Source organism: Siniperca chuatsi, linkage group LG11 (genome assembly GCF_020085105.1).
Source record: "Siniperca chuatsi isolate FFG_IHB_CAS linkage group LG11, ASM2008510v1, whole genome shotgun sequence".
Lineage (NCBI taxonomy): Eukaryota > Metazoa > Chordata > Actinopteri > Centrarchiformes > Sinipercidae > Siniperca > Siniperca chuatsi.
The window spans coordinates 12,138,992-12,160,079 of record NC_058052.1 but is presented as its reverse complement, the minus strand read 5'-3'; the positions used below and the strand labels follow the sequence as shown (position 1 = coordinate 12,160,079).

Genomic DNA, 21,088 nt, shown 5'->3' with positions numbered 1-21,088 from the left:
CTGGTATACTTTGCCTTTTCCTTTCCTATTATTTTGCTGACAAAAGTTGCATTGATGAAAGCTGACTTGCAAGGTAGATAGCTTTGTCTGTTTGATACAGAGTCTGATATCCCTCCCCCCTTTGCATCTGCAATGCCTCTGCCCCCCACCTCTCCACAGTCTCTACCATCACACTTTCCACATCTCCCTGAGCAAGATGACTGCCTAGTTTGAATTCACCCACCCACCATATGAAATGGGATTCAGTCCCATAGGAATACAAGTATCACTGTCATCTTGTATCAAAGTCTATGGGGCTCAAGTTTTGATTTGCACTCACATATTGTATGTTGTTTTTATTGGACATAACTTTGGTTTTTGCTGTGTGTTTTTTTTTTCTTTTTTTTGTTCACATACTGTACAAGGATACTTTTGCATGACTTATAATTGTCTTAATAACAGTGTTTTCTCCTGCATGAATATCCTATTAAAAAAATTTAGGTTTTAACTCAAACTTCACTTAATGTCATTTTTATGTTTTACACAAAATTAATCATTGTTGTTATAAGTCCCATGCTTGCCAATGTCATATTCTTGTTATAGTCTCTGGCACTCTATTACTACTTTGTAAGTAGGAACTATATCAAGCAGCAGGCTTCAGCCTTTTAAGATTTAACAGTTATGCTGCAAAACAAATAGCACCACTGGCCAGTAATTAAAGTCAATTCAGATACACTGTGATAAATAAATAGCAATAAAACTACATTGTAGTTACTGAATCAGACAATTAAAGCAATGGGAACTCTTCTTAAATTGTAAAATGTATGATTCTGTATCTTAATCATTTTAAATTCTGAAGTATTCCATTACACATCTGTTCTCTCATTGTTTACTTGAGTCAAGTCAATTAGGCCCCATTACATTTGTGACACATTAGGGACATTATAATATGAAAGAGTTTGTAAGCAGTGGAATCATTAGTATATCATGTAGTTAGATGCAATTTAACTTGATATGTATTCAAATGTATTTTATAAACATTTGTAATCATTAATTAAACTGTGCTGTTTTTCTTGTGTCAAAATGTAGACTGTGTACAACATCTTGCTTTTTGCATGTTTCAGCCTTGAGTGGGCTACATCAAAAGCTTAAACTATTAAGCAGTTACCATAGCTACTCTGAGGCTGAGCAGCAGCTACTGTGGCTACACTTTCTTCAGAAAAAAAGAGAATATATAAGGATGAGATTGTAATGTATGTCAACTCTTTTTAAAATCTAAGAGTAAATAAATACACAATCGAATATATATGTATGTATGTATGTATGTATATTCATCATTGTAATGATAATGACTAAACTCTCAGAAAGGGTAGATGTGTTCCATATGGGTAATCATGACTGTAAAGGGGAGTGCTACATGTATGCATGCAGTAGTATGTGTGTCATTATTCAGATTATATGATGTTCATGTGTCATAAATGTAGTTCAAGTATCCAGATGTTGATAATAATCAATAGAAGTTGCCAAATAAAGGTGGCCAGGACTGTGAAAGAGCAAAACCAAAACCAGTATGTGACAGTCACATGCAATTAACCAAAACCAAAATAATTCTATATCTCACAAAACTTTTTAAAAAATATATAAAAATAACGACATTCATCCATACTAACCCTTGCCATTCCACTAACATTTCTCTATTAACTGAACAAACTCAGCATCAACGTCACACAAACAGACGATACAGTCTGTACAGCTGAATACTTACTGCATATTGGCTCAGACTGACAGAAGGACTGACTGAAACGCTGATGGAATGATGGAAATGATAGATGCACAAGCATTACAATTAAACACCTTGACATCTGGAAGCACTGTTATATTGCTATTTAAAAGCACATGGATAACTCCCCTACTGCTTACAGACTGAGTATCGTTGTCCTAGGACCCCATTCGCAGCCGCTAATAACATGCATTTTGGGTAATCAGATTGCAATCAGACAGAGCTCAATACAGGTGTGCAAGATGCACTAAAGATAGATGTAATCTGATCGCACAAACCTTCTTCACAGGTAGTCAGGGACGCATGACAGTTTGGAGAAGGAAAGGAGAACTGGATTACAGTGTGTACTATAGACACATTTTACTCGGACGTGTAATGATAATCAAGCTACATTAGATCTAGACACAGTTTAAATACACCCTACTATACTGTACAAAAGCCAGATGTAAATGAGGGCTGCAACCTAATGCATATCGTTCCATGTCAAATATAGAATATAAAATAAAATATGGAAATCACCAATGACAGTTTAATCCAAGCGTTAAAATGATTTGAATTTATCTAAATACCTCAAATGTTTTTTTATGCTGTTTTTTTACATGTGTGAGTTTTTTGTTGTGTCTGTTTACTGAACACAATTAAACTCATTGAGGGTTTGGGTAGGCAGTTGACTACAATCTGGATATTTGTAGCAGTATTTGTAGAAAGAATACAAAATGTGAATAAATACACTATTGTTAGTGCTTGCCTAGCATATGTATGTTTGTTCTGTGTAGGCTTCGATTTGCAGAAGCCTATTGTCTGTATTTTCTGCGTGGCATTTAATTTCACTGCAGAGTCAATCTGCAGACTCTGCTGCCTGTTATTATAAACGTCTGCTCACCAAGTTGCTATTTGTCTCCATATTCAGGCCCCAGCACTACGTGCCAAGAGGACTCGTGTGCCAACCAGGGTGTGTGTCTTCAGCAGTGGGAGGGCTTCAGCTGTGACTGCAGCATGACGACATTTGGGGGACCGCTGTGTAATGATGGTAGGATCCCACTTCCTGGTTCTTAACTCTTGAGGTCTGAATAGTTTTTGTTTATTTTTTATTTCATATGAGTCTATCAAGTATATAGTAAACACAATTTTTTGTATTCTTTGTGTGGCCCCTCTATAACATTAAATGATGGGTCTTCTCATTTGATTCAAGTCCCAACAAATCACACAAAATGACATGCTTCATTCACATCTCACAGCATTAGATGCATAATTTTTAAATGTAAAGCACTTTGAGCTGCATGTTTTGTAAAGTTTATTATTGTTATTATAATTCATTCCATCTGTTAAGCTAATTAAATGCGTCCAGGAAAATCTTGGCATCAGACGTTTAAAGGTGGGTGTAATCATCAACAGCAGGGCTATTTTTATCCTGTGCTTTCACACGGCATTTGCAATCCAACTCATTATTGTTTCCTGTCTGTGTGCTATATGTGTATCCTCACAAAGCACGACGTTTGCCAGAAATATGACTTATTTGCTTTGTAAATTCTCCAATCAGACTAAGTAAAGGCCCACACTGTAACTGCTGACTGATATGTTGTAACTTGGTCAATCAGAATGAATCTTGACACAGCGATTTATTTCAGTAGTTCTGCTTTGAATATATACTGTCTTCACTGAGGGAGTCGTGAGCTGTTGCGACTCTGTAGGGCAGAAACTTTTACATTTGTGACATCTGGCTGACAGTTCAGTGAAAGCTCAACAGTTAAAGTTTGACGAGATGTACCACTAGAGGGAGCAATACACAATCAAGCAGAAATGCACTTATTGTTTATTACAATTTTACCAGAATGCATGTTGTTCAGTATTGCTTTGACCGATACCAATTACTACCTCATACACACCATAAAAATTCAAACTTACTTTGAGCCACATGATGCAATTTGAAGGTTCTGTGATATTAATCTCTCTCAAAGACAGTTAAATTGGCATTTAGTTTAAGGAACTGTGTGCTCATTAATGTTAAGCTTTTGAGAGAACTAGGGTAATGTCTGCTCCACCTTTAGAAAATGGGCTACTTTCTTATGCAATACATGCAAAAGGGATTTTGTTTGGTCATTATTTTCTTCTGCAGTGGTTCACACAGTAAGGGGTGAATGGGCAAAGTGCTGAACTGCATTAAGGAGGAAAGAACAGAGTGAGCACTCTGGATATGACACAAAAGCAGAGGAGAGAGCAACATAAATGTTAATGCATTCTGTGTCACTTCTACCAGCTTGATAAGACCCCATCTTTTGTTATCAACAGAAAGTGTTAATAGATTCCCGTGCAGCCTCATAGCCTTAACATATCTGCTGCCTATGATAACACTAAAAGGATTCTTCTGTCCATGAGATGTGAGCTTGAGTGTAGCTGTAGTCCTGATCCTAGAACTGCTCGTTTTACTCTCCCTTTCATTCCTCAGACTGTGTTTGGATCAACAGAGAAGGTGTTGAGGGATATTTTTGATGGCGAACTCCTCGTGAACCTTCCTTGTGCATTAAAGGGAGAAGAAATGTAATTTTCTTTTTTTTTTTCTTCCTGCCATACATATTCATCCTGAGCAGGCCCATAGAGCTAATTTACAGCACTGGGAGCAGAGCAGCTCACAGGACATGTACGCATATATTATATCTGAGCAAAAGTGCTCTACCTGCTGAGTCTAGTTACTGTAGCTAGTCTCATTATTCCTGCTGACCTGACAAAACAATAGGACGGATCAATGTGCAGGCCCAAGGGATGCGATATGTAACCACAAAAACATACTTTCCAAGAAATCTCTTTCACTATGGATGAACTGAACTAGTCCTCAAAAAAGCAATGCAAGTCATCCTCACTATGCCAAGGAAAATCTATGAGTAGAAAAAATTAAGCTGGAGATGGTTGGGTTTTATCTGTGCTGATGGATTGTCATGGGGATAGAGGAAGGGGGGAGGGGGGAGCGGCAAAAGAAGGAGAGAAGCATCTCTGAGGAAAATATCACTTTTTACCAGGTATATTTGCATAAGCTGAAATGCAGGCAATTTACAACAGAGCAATGGGTCTCCGAGAAAGCAACTTACATGGGGAGCTCACTGCATTTCCACATTTTTCTCTAGTGGGTAGTCTTGGAACCCTGCCTTCTCACAAGGAGAAAAACTCCATTTCACAGCCTGTGGCCTCATAACATTTACAGCCAGGATGCATTGTACAGCTGTCATTCACAAATCATAGGGGAACTAACATTATGTCTAATAGTAAAATACCATCTCATTGTTCGGCTCATGTAAATTTAAAATGTATATCATTTTGAGCAGAATGCCATGTATTGATACTTGTGTTCAGTTGCCTGTAAATTCACTGTTAATTACTGTTTATAAGACTCAACTGTATGCACTCAATCTCAACGAAAAAAGAAAAACAGTATGTGACAGTCACATGCAATGAAATATATTTAAATAATTTGTTAACAAAGTTTAAATTATTATATGAGGGAACGCTTATCTACTTCAAGAATTAAAACAAAGACATATAGCAGCTCTTTGGAAAATACAGTATATCTTGTAAAATGTTGAGTTAATGATGGTAAGTTTTGACAAAAAAATATTTGCACATATATTTTAAAATAATTTAAACCTTATAAGTAATATAATTTAACAGAAAGTGAAAAAGGGTGTTATCGGAAATACAATGTATTCATCTTTAGAGAACATTTCCCAAAGGCTGATTTGTTATGCCCTAACTGATAGTGTACAATCAACTCTAATTGGTGTATACTCCTTCCAAGTACCAAAAATGTACTTTTGGCAGCATTCTGAAAATATTTTTTCCTCTGAGGTTTGTAGCTGTACAGAGAGAATGGAGAAGTGTTTGGGAAATTGAACATACAGTAGCGTGGCAAGTCCTTTAAATCACTGCATTGCAAGTTACCAAACACACATGGCCATCTGACCGTTTTGTCCTATGGGGGATGCAGACTAACCTACAATATAAGGAAGAGGAAAACATGAGTGAGATCATGAAGTGACTAGTTTATCTTATTTACGCATCTTAAGTTCCCATATCAGAACGGTATCTTTAAATAGAGGATGACATCATGTATTTAGTTACCAATCAGTCATTTTGTGAGAGCATCTTCATAGCTCATATTTTTTTGCCGTTTTAAGTGCATACTTTTACAACTACTCCTACCTTTCCTCAACAGTCTAGCATAAGCATGGCATGTATGTGCTGCATGTATCCACATACACTCTGCACTGGGTTTCATTTTTCAGAGCAATCCACCATTTCTTGGCTGTGTTGTGAGTGTGTTATGATAAAAAATAGCGCTGCACATTTCACTTGAGAATGATTGACGAGATGATGACATACCTATAAAAGCAATCTTCAGATCTTCTCTTCATCATCATCTTTACCCCAGTGATGTGCCAGTACTGTTTTTGAATGAACTGTGGACACGGTGACATGGTGTGTTTTATTTATAGAACCAATTATCCCCATTGGATACCTACTGTCAGTGAAACTAGGGAGAAAAAAAATACAAGCCATGCTGGCCAAGATGAATCAACTTTCTCTCAGATCATCATGCATGTGAAATGAATTATGATGGTTGTGAATGGTGTTAAGCATGCATTTGGTCTCATCACTACAAGCTGTTTTTGATGCCAGTAGGAATAAAACAGCATGTGGAACACATTTTAGTTAGTGAGCCAAACAGGGGACACAGTCTGCATGTATCTGTGTGTGGTGAAGTCATCAGTGCTGTTCTGCAAGCGCAAACCAATGCTGGTAATCAGCCAAAAGCAGAACATTACCAGTGCCTTCAAGCTTAGAGTATAAGTTAATATTGCCATATTGCAGTTTGTCTTCTGTGTAATGTCCACTGGGGTTTGAAAAAGTGTTCTGGTTTTCATTCAGAAGCTGGCTTGGCATGTGTGTGTTTGTGGGAGTTAAACTCCAGTCTAGACCTCCTGAGAGAGTTTGCCTGCAGTGGTCAAGCATCTGAGGGTAATGTACAGAGACAAACAGAATGATGTTTGGTGTTGAGCTAAAGTGGGTCGTGGAGAGGCTACAGCGAGGGGCATGCCTGGCCTTCACGGAATTTTTGTCTCGCCTGGTTGCTCCTCCGCCCAGTCTTATAGCCAGAACTATTAGTGCCATGTCAATATTGTATCAACAATGGAGGTTGTGTGTGGGTCTAGTCTCCATTGTCTCTGCCCACGGGGCAAAGACGAGCACCTCTCACTTGATTTCTAATGTGTCTGAGTCAATGTTCATTCTTGTGTCATTGTACCTTGAGAATAGTCTGTCTGGGCCCCAGGCTCGGTATCTACTATGTGATCTGTAATAATAGGCATTGGTCTGATTTTTCTTAAGCACATACAGAAGAAAGTACAATGATCTATTTCTGTCATGTGTCTCCTCTTTGTGTAGTCTAACGACAGCTACTATATAACACAAAGGAATCCACGCACTGACACATTTGTTACATCAGTCCACAAAAGCAAGAATTCAACAAAATATTTTTAAAAGACTAGAAGCTCAGAATCTAAGAAATCTAAGAATGTTCAGAAAATGAAAACAACCAATCTGCAGAGTGCTGGATTATACTGACAATTATGTAATGTAAGAAGAAATGCATCAGGTCCAATTTTGCTAGGATTCTCCAATGTCTACATTTTTGTACTCCAATTAGTCAAGAATAGCATGTAGAATTTACATGAACAATTATTTGCCTCAGTTTAGCCTATTGTAAATCTTCTGGCATGTTCCAAGAATTTTCTTTTCATATGAAATAGGGCACTTGTGTTTCAGTACAGTCACGGTGGTGCTCCAGATTGAACATAGATAGACGCAGATAAACACACACACAAGCAGGCAGGAAGTACAGCAGACAGTTTTGTCCCATTCCTCTGATGTTGCACGCAAGGATTAGACCACTTAGTTTGGTTTCGATCAATACAAGGGGACACCCAGTCCAGTAGTGAGGCCAAGGGGATATGAGGCACTGGAGTAAACAGCCTGCTATCACATGGAAGTAATGTTCTCTTTGCCCCTAGATGTGGCCCTCTTTTAATGCAGCTCAGCGTAACAAATCTTTGGGTCTGAAAATATTTGGGCTTCAGTGTGTACTAAAAGCTTGGCCAAGCTTTGAACAGCCATTGTGGCCCAAAATATGAGAGAACCAGTCTAAAGTGCTTCTGTGTATTCACTTCAGTAGCCTCTCCCCCAAATGTGCACACAAGCTTAAAAGAATTATAGCACGTCCAATGTAAAGTTTAACTGATCTGTTGTAAGGCAGCTGAAGGCTTTTCATATGTATTCAATCAAATGACCATTCCATGTTATCAATAGAGATTTATTATCGCTACATCACCCTTAAAATAATAATAATAATGTGTTTACTCACAGAAAATACAAATAAATTAACATTAACACATGCAACATATAACCAATGCACTATAAGAGTAATTGTGGATATAGTATGCTCATATTAATGGTCTTAAATGATAAGTCTGGTGATATTCTATATTTTTCTTACTGTCAACAAATCCCATGAAAAGACCAAAACTAACAATGAATTGATCCCACTAACGAGTACTATCTGTGTATCCAAAGCCTCATATATCTTATTACTCTGTGCCATAAAACTCCATTGTTGTCCTAAAACTATTAAAAACACATCAGTGAGCCATATTGTAGCACTGGGTGACATGTTCCTTCATTACCATAACCATGGCAACTGTAGTTTATTTTGAGTCAATACTGCATACACAATACTTGCTAGAGCACCAAATGTGTATTAATCCACCGTTGAAAATAGTCCCTAGCCATTTACTAGAAGTTTTACGCTGTCTAGATCCACTTTCACGCTTATACAGTACATGTCAGTGCCTGAAGCTGTACAGTAGGATGTGGATCTGCACTTATTTTCATGCATATTCCATAGCTGCTGTTTGCTGTTCCAGATGGACTGTTCCTCAAGATTTTAATCATTTGTGAGCTATTGAAAGAGGCTTTATTGTTTTGTTCTCTTTTTGTTCCTCTTTTACTTTCACTTATTCTTCCTCCACCTCCAACTCAATATCAGTGGTCAATAATTTCCTCATGCTGATTGAGTATCTGAATTTAAACGGGTTTCTATGCCAGGAAGTAGTGGCCATATTTGGGTAAAGGCTGTTGGCATGGAAACCAGGTCTCCTTTCCTCCCACCGTGGATGCTGTAACATGTCTGTAACCTTGCCCAAGCAGCAAGATCTCTGCAGGAAGTGGGGTAGAATAGCTAACATCTTTTAGCTGGCTTGGTAGAATACTGAATTATCGTGAATTTAACTTATTTATTACATTGTATTATACCGTACGTACTTATCAACCTCTAAATCCACTTTGGTACTTAATTTATATTACCTGTATTATAGCATACTATATTTTGATTTGCTTAGTACTTCTATTCCTGTGTGCATTAACATGATATTGAGCAGCTATAACAAAAGAGTTTCCCCTCGGGGATCAATAAGGTATTTTCGATTCTGATTCACGCACATACACATGACTTAATAGTTCACTTGACTGATGGTAAAATATAGAAAACAGCTGTGAGAACGCGTGATACTTGCTTATTATGTGATGTAGCTTCAAGCTGGCACAGTGGCATTAGTATGGAGGGCCAGCAGTGTCTGACACATGTCAGATTGCTTCATGAGACCATGCTACTGTTCATATGGTGTGACAGAGCTCTGGTGTGCCCTCAACTCAACAAACTCAGTTGGGGAGAGCACTTCTTGTAATTATTATTTTTTTTTAAAGATTATTTTTTGGGCTTTTTGCCTTTATTTGATAGTAACAGCTGAAGAGAGACAGGAAATGTGGGAGAGAAGGGTGGGTGGGAATGGAGGGGGTATGCAGCAGAGGGCCGCGGGTCAGGACTGCGGTAAGGACTCAGCCTTCTACTTGGGGTGCGTCCTCTACCAGGTGAGCAACCGGGGTGCCCCCCACGTTTCTGAACATTATTTTTGTGTCAATGAACAGTATGTGGTCAGACCAGAGTTGAGCACAAGCATTACGCACATTTAGTTGTTTTCATTATAATCTCTACTATAATCAGAATCTCATCTAGAACTCATTGCAGTGCAGTTTTTATTAATTGGTAGCCCAGAGGGACATGTTGACAGGAAGTAAGATGCTGTTGTTTCTCCACAACACAATACTAATTAAAGTGTTGACTAGAAGACAGAGTATCTGCTAAACTGCCCTGCTGGGTGATACACTGACACTGTGAATATTCCCTTCTCTCGTAAACTTTGACTATTGAATATGACACCCAGGAGAACTGAGGCAAGAGCTTGAACTTAAAAACTTCGTATTGCTTCTGTTGGTATTCTGTGAATGATTTTCCAGTCAGAAGTCATTTACTTGAATAGAAAATTTGATTTTCGGTTCAGTGAATTGCAAATTGAGAGTCTGATAGACATTGTAATCAAAACACAAAAAAATATTTTCCCGATGACAGCAACAGAAGAATCAGTCGATTGTTCTGTAGTTGGAAGCAAATTATAAATATTTATATTACTCTTTGTATCTGTGAGGTACAGAACTATGAATGTATGTTAGCCCCCTCTGACAGGCGGAAGGTCTGAGTTAACATTACAGTAACAGCATGTGCAGAGGCAGACAAAAAGAGAACAAACAGATACAGTACAGCTCAGGAATGAAGCAAATTTCAATAAATTACTACAAATGCAAGTGCTAACTCAAAGAGTCTTGTATATATTTATGTGGCCAAGCTTTGCTTTTGGAAACTATACATCTTACCTGCTGAGCATATGAAATTTAATAGGCAAATATACTTTGTTGGGGGTGGGTGGAGTCTGTAATTCTGGTGTGTTTTGTCATTATTTGTCATTTCATATTTTAGTAATACTACAATCACAGTGACACCTGTAATTATGTGACCCACCTGCTTGGAGAGATAATTTCTTTCTGACATTCCAACTGGGAAAACATAGACTAATATTTATGCATGTTAACTTTAGTTCTAGGTGAGCCAAAGTGCTCCTCTGGCTTTCTATCATTACTGGCTTAATGACAAACCTATCATGTCCTCAGCGACCTGTGGAGCAAGAGGTTGGTGCATTGGAGAGCTTCAACTGAGATCAGTTAGTCAAACGGGGTTCTGCTGCACCGACTCCTGCTGTGACATTGACGTGTTGACAACATGCCACATGATGCGTCTGATTGAATGTAATTAATTGTGTAATCAAAGTTTCCCAAACTCGGTCTACCCCTCTTTTACCTGCTAAACGGGGGGAAAAAACAGATAAGAGGTGACCCTCCATGCATTAGGAGTGGACACACTGCAGGGCTGCTGTTGATGTTAAAGTTTTGCATGATGAACATTACCAACAATGGCACTGCAACAGGCTTCTTTTCCATTTCAGTGGAGACCACTGTGTTGACTCCACAGGGGGTCCTGTTGCAGACAGATCATTTTTTGCCTCACAATAGTGCAGCATGAAAGTTGTGTCTCTCCTTTTTAAGGAGCGCAATGCAACTTCATCTGGCAGCATACATTGTTGGCCAATAAAATGCATGCAAGGACACACACCAGAGAGAATACCTTATATCATTGTCAATAAGTCCTTCAAATTAAACAACAAAATACATTGTTTGTCCGTGTCCTGATCTGACACTGCTATTGGCAGGACAACATCATTTGTTTGTGCCCAGTGCTATGGTTAAGGTTGGGTTGAGTGTAAGCACAAAAACAAATTGGTTATGTTTAGGGGAAGAATTGTGGTTTAGGTTAAAATGACTACTTCTGACTAAGGTTAGGGGAGCTTTGTCGTCATTATTACAGTAATAACCATTTGGTTAAGGTTAGGGAATAATCGTGGTCATGCTTAAAATAACTATTGGTTGACTATCTGTAGTAAACAGGAAACGAACAGCGGCCTCCCGTGTTAAAGTCCAGTGTTTTTTTGACCCATCCATCCTCTCTGACCTCCTCGCTACACAGAATGTCACCCGACTTCCTCCTTTGCTCCTATCATAATCACTACGGCCACTAGAGGGCTTTGTCACATGAAATGCAAACTTGCTGGAACAACTGATGCTTCTTCTTAGAAGAACAGCCCCACCATTGTGCTAATTTGCTATGTACCTTGCCAGCAGTGCTATTATATACAGTTTGGCCTCAAAGAAGCCCAAATACATTCATCATAGCATGGGGTCTTGGCTTTTCAAAAGCCTTCAAAGTGGACTTGTTTTTAATTGCCTTAACTTGCACCCCAAAACATCCTGTTTTACACCAACAATACAATGAGATATCCATCCAGTAGTGCTACTGTTGGTTTGAAAGCCCCATAAGTTCCAAATTCAGTACAGACCTGGAAAAGGAATCAGACAGGCTTGATAGATAAATGTTTTCTACCCCTAAAACCTTTTTTTTACTAAATAAGACTGTTGCGATACACTACAGGATGATGTCCTATGCCTGCAGTATAGCCATAGGAGCATCTAGACAAAATTGTAAAATGCTATCTCAAAGCAATTGAAAGAGCCTCTGTTTTAAGAGGGGCTTGCCAGCCAGCCTCCATAGTAAACAAACAACTGTTTAATATGTCTGAGCACAGCTCCAAGTAATATTAACAATGCACAAATGGCTTAGACAATGCAAATTCTCCTCTCTTTCTCCATCATGGGGAGGTCAATACTTATCCATCTGAATTGTCCTTGAACTCAACTAACTTCTAAAATTTTTACATCTAAAGGATATATTTATTGTGTGGCACTGTTCAAATCCTCTTATCTGTAGACAGCTGGGTAGAGAGCACACACAGATCTCTGACTGTCTTAACCAAAGTCAGTCCCAGCAATAGAGCTGTCCTGACTGAGTGATTTAGAGAGGAAACCTGCTAAATAGGCTTGAAAGACATTTTAGACAGGGTATTTGGTGTTGGGGCTACCACCTCCCTAGCATCCTCGAGAACATATCACTGGATGTTTTGTCATAGATCACTCTATTCTGGTCAAGAATTATTCATTACAAGAGATCCTTGCATGCATCAGACTTTCTGTAACTTCCATGTGAAAGTAAGAGTCTTTCAGGTCTGTTATGGTGAACTAGCTATGGCTTATTATCCAGTACTACTAGTGTTTCTAATGTAATGGATCGTGTGTAAGGCACCTCTTGATTTTAGTAGACATAAAATCTAAATTGGCATGTGGCCAATTCTGGATCTCCATTTTTTTGTAGGCACAAGGAAATATATGCAGTGAAGTCTGCAATGCTAGTGTATGCAGACAGCTGGAGTCGCGCTGCCTCACACTGTGACACACTTTTCACAAATATACATTGCAGCCATCTACATACAAAGCCTTCACTTGGACATGAATAGCTCTGCATACCCTGTAAGGGCCAGCACTGGCGACTTTCTGCTTCGCTTTCCACTGCATTTTGTTGCATGCATTTGGTGTTATCACCATGGAAAATGCAAGCGTGTCTTGTCCTCACGGTTTTCTTGGTGAAATGTATGACATCACATGTCATGTAGTTGAGGTTCAATAGAGTTTAAATTGGAAACGTGAGGCAGTAGTAGTAGTGATCATTGATTAAACTTATGTGTATAAAGGAGATACTTTCATTGTATGACTACATGTAGATGTAGTCAGGGCTGCAGAATGCCTTTGTATTTAAAAAGCTACATTTCTGATGATGTTTTTAAAACCAAACACACATTAGTGTACTGTAGTATGTCTTTCCAAAGAGAGTAGATTTTTTCTGCTTTATTTTATAGTTTCATTTCAAAAGAAATGAACTTCATTCAATTCTTTTGAGAAGAACTGAAGCGCTTTGTTAATAAATAATTTCGTATTCAGGAAAAGAAAAGGAAAAAAAAAATTTCTACTGAACCTCTGTTGTCCCAGTTAGCTGTAGCGCGAGTGGTTCGTTAGCAAAGATGCTGTGGACTCCTGAAGGGAAAAACAGTCTGTCCTTGACCTGTTCAGGACGAAGCGTTCTGAGAAGGAAACTGATCTACTTTGGATGGATTTTAGGAAAGACAGACAGACAGAGACAGACACAGTGCCCTGGTGGCCCACTGCATCTTGGGAACTGTCAGAGGAGATAGAGAAAAAGCCTCCAGAAAGCTGCTGACCTGTGACCCCTATCTCTCTCACTGACAGTTAGGATTTGGTTTATGCATTCGCAGACACATCATTGTCACACATATAAACACCCAATCAGTGATACACACGTAAGTACGTACGTGCGCCTGAACAAACACACACACAAACACACACACATACAACCTTTATTTGCACTTAGGTACAAGGATTTTTTGAATGTTATTTCCTCTGCGCTTGATCTTAATGTGTATTTAAATGGATTTATGGAAATGAATAACACTGTTGTGGCATCGTTTATGCATTAGGAGAAAAAAAAAACATCACATCAGCCAGATTCCAAAGCATCCCTTGCCAGCAGAATCCAATGCGTGAAAGGAGCAAAAGGAGCCTATTGGCTATACAAACAGCTCAGTGTGCAGTGAAAAGAATTCCATCATTTTATCTTTCATATATGTAGTCTGAGCCTGCTCCAGCCCTGGTAATGGAAAGGATGCTGTGTGCAGTGTGTAAATGTGTATATGTTGGTATCTGTGTGTATGCATACTGTACTGTATGTGTGTTTGCCAAACAAGAAAAGAGAACAGAGTATCCTTATTTGACTATAAGCATGTCACTGCTTTTATGATGATAAATTGTTGATGCAAATTCTGCATTATGTTGAATGGTTTACAGCTACATATTTACTTAATACTTGATTTCTGTGCAACACAAGATAATGCCACACTACTCCCTGAAACCAACACACAGTATATAAAGACAAAAATCAAACCAAATAACCTTTGGGATTAACAGGATCAAAAGAGTGTTTTAAGTGCTTTTTTTTTAACTTAATTTAGTTGTTCCATTAAATTAATTATAATGTCTAAGTCATTTGAGACTAAATTAGAGTAAGGATGAATGAGAAATAATGTGGAGTTTTTGTTTCTTTGTTTTGCCTTAAGTGAAAATGAAGTCATTCCATTACACCACCATGCAGTGCAATTTGCTGATTTGATTTTACAACACTAACTGTGCATTATTTCCTATTAGTGGGCTGTTTCATCAGCTTGAGTGGTGTTATTTATGTAGTCTTCACAGCTTGCATAATGAACAGTGTGTGCAGCACAAATCTCTATGTGCTGCATTTTACATAAACTGTGACATCTGATGTTGGCTTAGCTGATTTTTCTTAGCTCACAGTACATGCATGTATGCTCTATTTCTTTAACACTAGAACCGCCAGGAGTTGCTGTATACCTAAAACGAGTAAAATTTACCCGCTATTAGAATGAATTGTGATGATTTCAGCTATGTGTTGCTCAAACATCATTGACTGTGTGACAGTAGCACATGCATGAGAGATAGATATTCATAGAAAGACCTCATCACTTAATGATGAGGCTAGTCATGGCTATATTGATAATTTAAACCTTAAGCTAGAGGACTCTGCAGCACGAGAGCCACCCAGAGATCCTGAGGAGCAGATGAATTGGAAACCATCAAGTCGATGCCTTTTTGACCTGTGGAGGTCAGAGTTTACTTCACTCACTCTAACGGATGAAGTAGAGTAATCTGATGGACAGGCACCCTGATGTAACATCCTCTGCTAACACAAACAGTATTGACACTCTGGCCTCACCCTGTGTTGAAATACTGTACAGCTTGTGTGTTTGTACTGAGTGTTGACTCCCTGTATCTGTCTGTTCTTATCATGTCACATCTCTGGATGACTAAGACAGCACTCTGTTTCTATTTCTGTGCACTTGGACACATTACCATCAGTGCATAGTGTGCTCCTCTGTCTCGCTCTAATAGCATTTGTGAATCATGTTTGGATGAGTAACGACACATTTTATATTTGCAGAATACTCCCAGTTGTATAAAGAGCTCAGGTTTGATATTGTATGTCAATGTATGACAGGCATTATCATATAGTGTTGAATACCTATGTCTTTGTGCCGAAAGGATGACACTGTATGTCATGTAGTTGTAATAGCTGCTAGTTCCATTGACTGTGTGTTGTGTGCCTAAAACTAGAAATTTGAATTGTGACCCACCACAGTTGGCTGCTCTTTTGGTTCTTCACTGCTGCTTTATATCACAGGAAGGATTGAATCTAACAAGTCTAACAACATTTCTCAGGTGATCAGATAAGCGTTTCATGAAGATCAGGTGACTTGGTTACAGGAATTTTTCCAGCCTTTAATACACCATGCTCACTACAGTATATTCTCCCTAGTAGTGTACAGTATACACCAGAGATAAAGGCCTCCAAACGCTTTCGTTCGTAGGGACACGTTGCACATGTTGCTGTGCCTGACACAGATGTGTCACTCCAGCACACAACAGGTATACCCGCTTCATGCATGGCTTGGCCTGCATGCTTGATCTGTTCTGAACCAACAGTCGCATCTGATATGCTAAACTGCACCTGATTGAAAACAGTGTGTAAACTGCTGTAATCCTGGACCTTTCAGCATTGACCACTGATCGTGTTAGTTAAAATAACATATCATTAGATACATTTTCTTATAATGGCTATAGTAAACATTCTTGTGGCTTTTGAGGAGGAGAAACATTGCTGTCAAAGTGGTTCTAAGTGCCCATCCCTCTCTAAAGGGTCTCTCCATGTGTGATAAAGTGTTGCCTGATGGCCCTTTAACTGATTTAAAGGCCTTGGTCCAGTCGGGTCAGTACTCTTAGACCACCCATCTGCTGCTCTCCTGCCACTATTTCTCCAGTCCTCCAAAAATCATCTCATCAGCTCAGTGCACTGTGGTTGCAGTCTTAAGTGAGTAACAGAGACTACTTGTGTCCTTTTATACTCTTTTGCTCTCCAGGGGACCATTACACCCAAGACCAATTTCTTCTCTTCTCACTGATCACTTAGTTCGTGAGAGGAAAAGTCAGAAACACTTTGCAACAGATTTCGCCCCCTTTTTTTTATACCCCTTCTGCTTTTTAGATAACTCTCAATGGCTTCACTTTATTTATTTTTTTTACCTTAAAAAGAAAACACAAAGAAATGTAGATCCAAAATGGGAAATGTGCTCAAAGCCTCACATGCATCAGAGACTTGCACAATCCTTTAAGTCTTAAATGGAAACAAACCAAGAGCTGTTTTTGGCTCTTTGTCAAAAAGACATCTCACTAACAGGAACAAGAGTCAGAACACAATGGGAAATCAAAAAATAAAAACAAATAAATACTCTTTAATGATGAAAGTTTAGTTGTGCAGAGGATTTTCTCATTTTGTGGCCAACGCTGTACAATCATCTGGTTAAAGCCGATGAAATCTGTAACTGTGCTGAAATTAGTTTAGGTTGTGGTCCCAGGTGTTTGCTTTTGTGCAGGCAGAAGGAATTTAGTTGTGAATGTTTTCCCTAAAGCTGTATGCATGGCCTCTGTTTTTCTTGTCTTTCATTCTTCAGTTAGCCAGTTTGTCATGGAAAATGACTCGAGCAATGGGCAACCTGCTGAAGGCTTAGTGGTATTCTAGTAGAGGTGATCTTATAGGAATTGATCAGAATCATAACAATGTATCAGATCACAACTTCTTTTAACATTTGAATATCTGGAGTAATATGATGCAGTGACAAGGCTTTTAGCAATAGTTCTATTTTTTAATCTTGTTAAATGCTAATGATCTTCTGTTTCACTGAATGTCAAACATAAGCTGCTGGCTTTGTGATAAACCTACAGACCTTGTATGCACTTTACAGTTTCGCCACTTGGGGGCACAAATGAACAAGTAACTAATGATAAACCTGATAAAGGGAACACCTCATTGCTGATGTCCTTAACTTCAGGCGCTGCACACTAACACGGCATATAACACTGCATTTTTAATAAATAACCATTATAAACAAAAAAGTATGATAATGTGCACACATTACACTATTATTTACCCGAATATCAATTTGCAATTTAAGATCTCATTTTGTTTCTCAAGTTTGCTGTTGAGGACATAGTAAGTCAGGGTGTTGTCCTTGGCAAGCAGCCCTGATAGATTGCCTTATTAGGTGTAATTATGCAGATTGCACTGATGATAATTATAAAAGTGTGAACACATTTAGCAGGAACATTCCTTTTCACCATTGCAAATGAGAACAGAGCAGTGGTTCCATGCTGCTGACTTTTTTAGCACCAGGTGGCTGCACCAAGTTATTGAGATTCTACAAGGTGAAAACAACACAGTTGCTTAATGTGTGCAGCATCTGCTTTGTACCTCAGTCAGTTTGTACTACTATATAGGAACACAATACCTGATACAACAGAGGGATAAGAGGTATCCTCATTTGTCCTCATGTCAGTTGGCAAATTATTTTGATCTTAACCGGTTATTGTCATTTTATAACAACAAAGTGTCTATTCTGTTCTTTTTTTCCTATATTCAAAACAGATTACTACTGTGCTAGAAATTGAGCCCTCAATTCTAATGTATTTGTACTCAAGTGAAGTGTTCAGTCATTAATGTTGTCATTTAATTGGTTCTTGCTTTCCTCAAGACTTCTTTCACTGTCTTTATGTGAATAGTCAAGTGAAAAAGAAAATGGAGAAGGACATATTATCCTCTGTGTCACACTGGCTAAGTTGGCTTTCTTTGGGCATGAAATGCCTGTGTATTCCCTGTAAACCGTAAAGATCAGCTCAGCAGTGCTTACAGTTTTTTTTCCTGCAGCTTAGAACACTGCATTTCGAAGGGGAGGATGTCAAATGGCCAGTGTGAAAACAGAAGCTGGCACACTGCAGCTGAGCCTTGTGCTCTTCTCCTGAACTCTGAACACTGAGCACACTTCCCAGCTGAACCAGATTGTGTTTATCAGCAGGGCTTTTATGTCCACATGTTCTCTACATTCCCGTAACCCGTGCTGCACACTGAGTCCGCCATCAGCATTCCCTCTCTTGTGAGAAATGGCCTTTTATTAGCAGTCGAGGCAGACTTGCCCAGATTCAGCACCCTCTCTGTGGACAGTGCTCAACTGCCAGCTCTGGCACTGTGCGTGCTTTGTTTACGTATGTGTGTGTGCGAGAGAGTGCACGTGCATGTGTGCGTGTTCATATGTTTGTGTGAGAGAGAGAGGGAGAGAGAGAGAGAGAGAGAGTTGCCTATGTGAGCTGCAGCATCATCACTCTTCTAAAATCTTGCTAACGACAGACTGCAGAGTCCGGTTAAGAACCTATAGAAAACAGTTTTACTGGGCGATGGAGAGGCAAGGATTGGGTTGGACTGCTTGGCTTAAATTTTTCATATCCACAGGACTATTATCATACACCTTCCCCAAATTCACAGAGGGGGAAAGAAAAGGAAGAAGAAGGAAAAGAGAGACAGGGAGTGGAAGAAGAGGAGGAATCTGAAGAGATGACATGATAAAAGTAGAAACAGAAATGAATCTAGCCTGTCCTGCATTCTCATTTGCTTTCTTTCTTCCTTTTACTGCTCATGAATGTCCACACAGGAGAGTGGATTGAAAATGACTGAACAAGGAGAGTAGGGAGAGGTTGTGAAAGGAATCAGGGCTGGGGGACATAGCTTCAATTCCTGCTATTCTGCCTAAATAGGCTCTTCCTCTGTAATGCACTCAGGCTCCAGTGATTCGCTATGTGAATGCTGCCCATTTGCATAGCCACTCTCCCTCCTGCTTCCTGGCTGGCTGTTCAGGCTCCCCCCTCCCTCTGTCCTCCTCCTCCGTCTCCTCCTCCTCTCTCCCCTCTTCCTCTTGCGCACATCTTCTGGAACGGCGCTGCCGATGCTGCCTGCGTGTGAGTGTGTGTTCCTGCCCAGGGCTGCTCTCTCAGGTACTGTCATTGCTATCGCTTGGTCTCATTGAGAGCAGAGATCTTTAGATGGGGAACGGGTGCGCTACTTGGCACAACTTACAGGTGCAATCACGCCATCTCCTGCGCACTGCTGCAGCTGCCCGATACATGCAAATGAGACGTGGATTTAACTATGGTCCCATTCCTCTGGACATCCTTTGAGACCACTGGAGGGGATAAAGGAGGGAAACTCAGAATGTCTGTCTTGGTTTTCTGAAGAAATTCACTTTGCACAGGTGCCATCAGTCTCTTCTTAAGTTGATGGCTTTCTTTTTTCTTTCCTGGCAATTGCATTTTTTGGAATATTAACAGCTTTTGGTGGGAAGATGTTTCTAATTTTGTGAGGGCTTCACAGAAGGAGAAAGAGTGAGAATAAGGGAACTAGGGGAATTGGAGCAAGCTGGGATTTCTCAATTGCTGTTTGAGGTTGCCCTAATTTCTTGAGTGAATGTTTTTGATTGTTTTTGTATCATGATTTATGATACTTCTTTATCTCCCTGGGTGCTGCTACGGATTTCCTAACTCAGTGGAGAACAGCAAGAGGCTTTTTTTCCCCACAACCGACATTTTGTGTGGTGTCCCTTTTGCTTTTTCTTTGTTTTCTCTGTGGATCTGTCCAAGTGTCTCTGGGCATTGTGAGATTTGTCAAGGTGAGAAGTATGGGGCTGTAAGGCTCACTGAAGTTCCACCTTGATCTGAAGCCTCATCTGTTCACTCAGGGAAGATGTTTGGAGGCTGGAGGACACAGTTCGCTCCCCTGAGGCCCATAGCAGAGCCCCTAAACCGGAATTCAGCTTCACTCACCCACCTGGCCTTGTGGATCACTGCCCTGGCCCTGGGCTTTGTGGCAGGGTCAGAACCAGGTGCTGTGGAGAGTCTCCACCACATTCACCTCTCCCATGGAAACAAGCGTCACCATACTGTGCCTATTGCTATCCACAGATCACCTGCATCCCTAAGAGCAGGGCACAGTAAGTATTTCCTTGTCTCACCGTCAGTACATTCTCTGCGTACATTAACTTCTTGAGCAGTTTTGTTTTAGATTTCATTATTTCTGTTAACTTTTAGCCATCTTCACTCACTCTTTGGTATATATTACTGCCGATTCGAGTATTTAAGTATTTAAGATTCCCCTTCCCAAGACACACACACAGCTCTGTAAGACATGGCGAGTCTAGCTTAGATCCATCCCCCTTTTTTTCTGTCTCAGCAAAGTGCCCTCTGTCTCCATGTCTGAGATTAACCATATCCCTATCTCCAGATGCTCCACTGTGTCCAGATTAGACAGGATTAGAACGTTGTGGCGCTCCATGTTGCCCCTGGGTGTTTGGAAGAGACAAAGATGTGTTGCCTCCAGCTCTGCAGGGCGTTGAGCCGCTCCTGGCCCCTGCCCAGCGTGGAGTG

At 39.7% G+C, this 21,088-nt stretch overlaps 1 protein-coding gene across 50 annotated transcripts in view; it reads left to right on the top strand.

Annotated features, from left to right (window-relative positions):
- LOC122884291 (neurexin-1a) overlaps window positions 1-21,088 on the top strand; it is a 252,116-nt gene that overhangs the window by 124,547 nt on the left and 106,481 nt on the right. For 24 of the 50 annotated variants that reach the window (XM_044214029.1, XM_044214061.1, XM_044214060.1 and 21 more), the window contains one exon: window positions 2,670-2,789. In XM_044214029.1, coding sequence (XP_044069964.1) covers window positions 2,670-2,789 — 120 coding nt within the window. Of the gene's footprint in view, window positions 1-46; window positions 74-2,669; window positions 2,790-19,424; window positions 20,656-21,088 lie in introns of those variants that run through there. The other 26 variants (XM_044214026.1, XM_044214039.1, XM_044214027.1 and 23 more) reach the window with 4 other exon arrangements.